The sequence below is a fragment of the Phytophthora cinnamomi genome (genome assembly GCF_018691715.1).
Source record: "Phytophthora cinnamomi strain GKB4 chromosome Unknown Contig0, whole genome shotgun sequence".
In the NCBI taxonomy this organism is placed as follows: domain Eukaryota; phylum Oomycota; class Peronosporomycetes; order Peronosporales; family Peronosporaceae; genus Phytophthora; species Phytophthora cinnamomi.
In genome coordinates, this window is record NW_027150933.1 from 2,549,705 (window position 1) to 2,550,884 (window position 1,180).

Below are 1,180 nucleotides of genomic sequence, written 5' to 3' on the forward strand. Positions count from 1 at the left end.
TGTGCTACGAAATAGCTATCAAGCGAATCCAAATGCTCGAAAATTTGGTTTTGGCATTCTATTTGTTACGCATTCTGTCTGTGAGGTGCTTTAATCATCACATAAATTTAAATATAAAATTTGAAAAAAAAATGACTTGCAAAATCCAGAGCTTCCCCGTGCAAAGCACAGCTTTGTGGGAAATTGGCCCGAATTCCCGTAATCAAAGAGCCCTACGCATGGACAAGACCATCCTTTATGCCGACGCAAGTACCACGAGGTCGGAGAGCAACTTCCTCTTTAACGATGAGCTGCTGTAAACGGCGCCGCAACCCGCCCCTCTTGGGAAATAAGGGCGTCACGGAACAAGCTTTCCATGTGCTCTAACGAACCCAGGATGCGGAGTAGTGGAGTGACCAAATCTGCCTGGAACTGCAGCGTCGCTACTCGGTATTGCGCATCATCCCACGAAAAGCGTGTAACTGAGGCGGTCTCGATTCGCTTTACGAGAAGTTTGGCCGCGATGAGCTTGTTCTTGTCTATCTCCTCCTTCTGGTTACTGGTGATAATTACTCGGGGAAACCCACGGCGCAGGGTCGTGTTGGTGATAGTGAAAGAAAGTATGGAGGTCGCGACTAGCCATCCGCCACGCTCTTCTTCTAGCCGCACGAGCCTCAAGTCAAACTCGGCCAAGCACAATGAACGTGCCTTCCATTGCGCCAAGTGCACCTCGATACCGATTCCATCGTCACAGATCACGTCAGGCGTCATCACCAAATGCAGAAACTGTAACTGCTGCTTAAGTGCAATCTGCGACGGCTGGAAGGTGGCGAGGGATGGAGGCGCAGGCGAGAAGCCGGCAATGCCGTGACGGAAGAGGCGATAGTACTCCATTACCGTGTGCCAAGGTGTCAGCTTCACGCAAATACTTCGCCAATTATGTTCACGTCGCAGTTGGTACATTTTGATTTCTTCTTGAAGCCTCTCAATACCTCGCTCCAATCCAATAAGCTTGTCTAGCTGCCTCTGCCGGTATCGCGGCTGATAAAATCGGCCTTTTGCGGGATTATCATCCAGCTTAGCTACCAATGACATGACCCATGCGTACTGCGTGCTTGCGTGCGCTGTTGATGGTCTCTCTCTCTCCTGCACGCAGGAAATATCCTGTGCGCGTGACTGAACGCGCTGGTTCACGTGCGCG

General features: G+C 50.7%; 1 protein-coding gene across 1 annotated transcript; it reads right to left on the reverse strand.

The window, feature by feature from the left end:
• Nucleotides 1-279: 279 nt before the first annotated feature.
• On the reverse strand, nt 280-873 carry IUM83_02033 (bZIP transcription factor 1; the record flags this gene model as incomplete). The annotated part of the gene is made up of 1 exon (XM_067925929.1): nt 280-873. The coding sequence occupies one exon, from the start codon at nt 871-873 to the stop codon at nt 280-282; it is 594 nt and encodes a 197-aa protein (XP_067800622.1).
• Nucleotides 874-1,180: the final 307 nt, after the last annotated feature.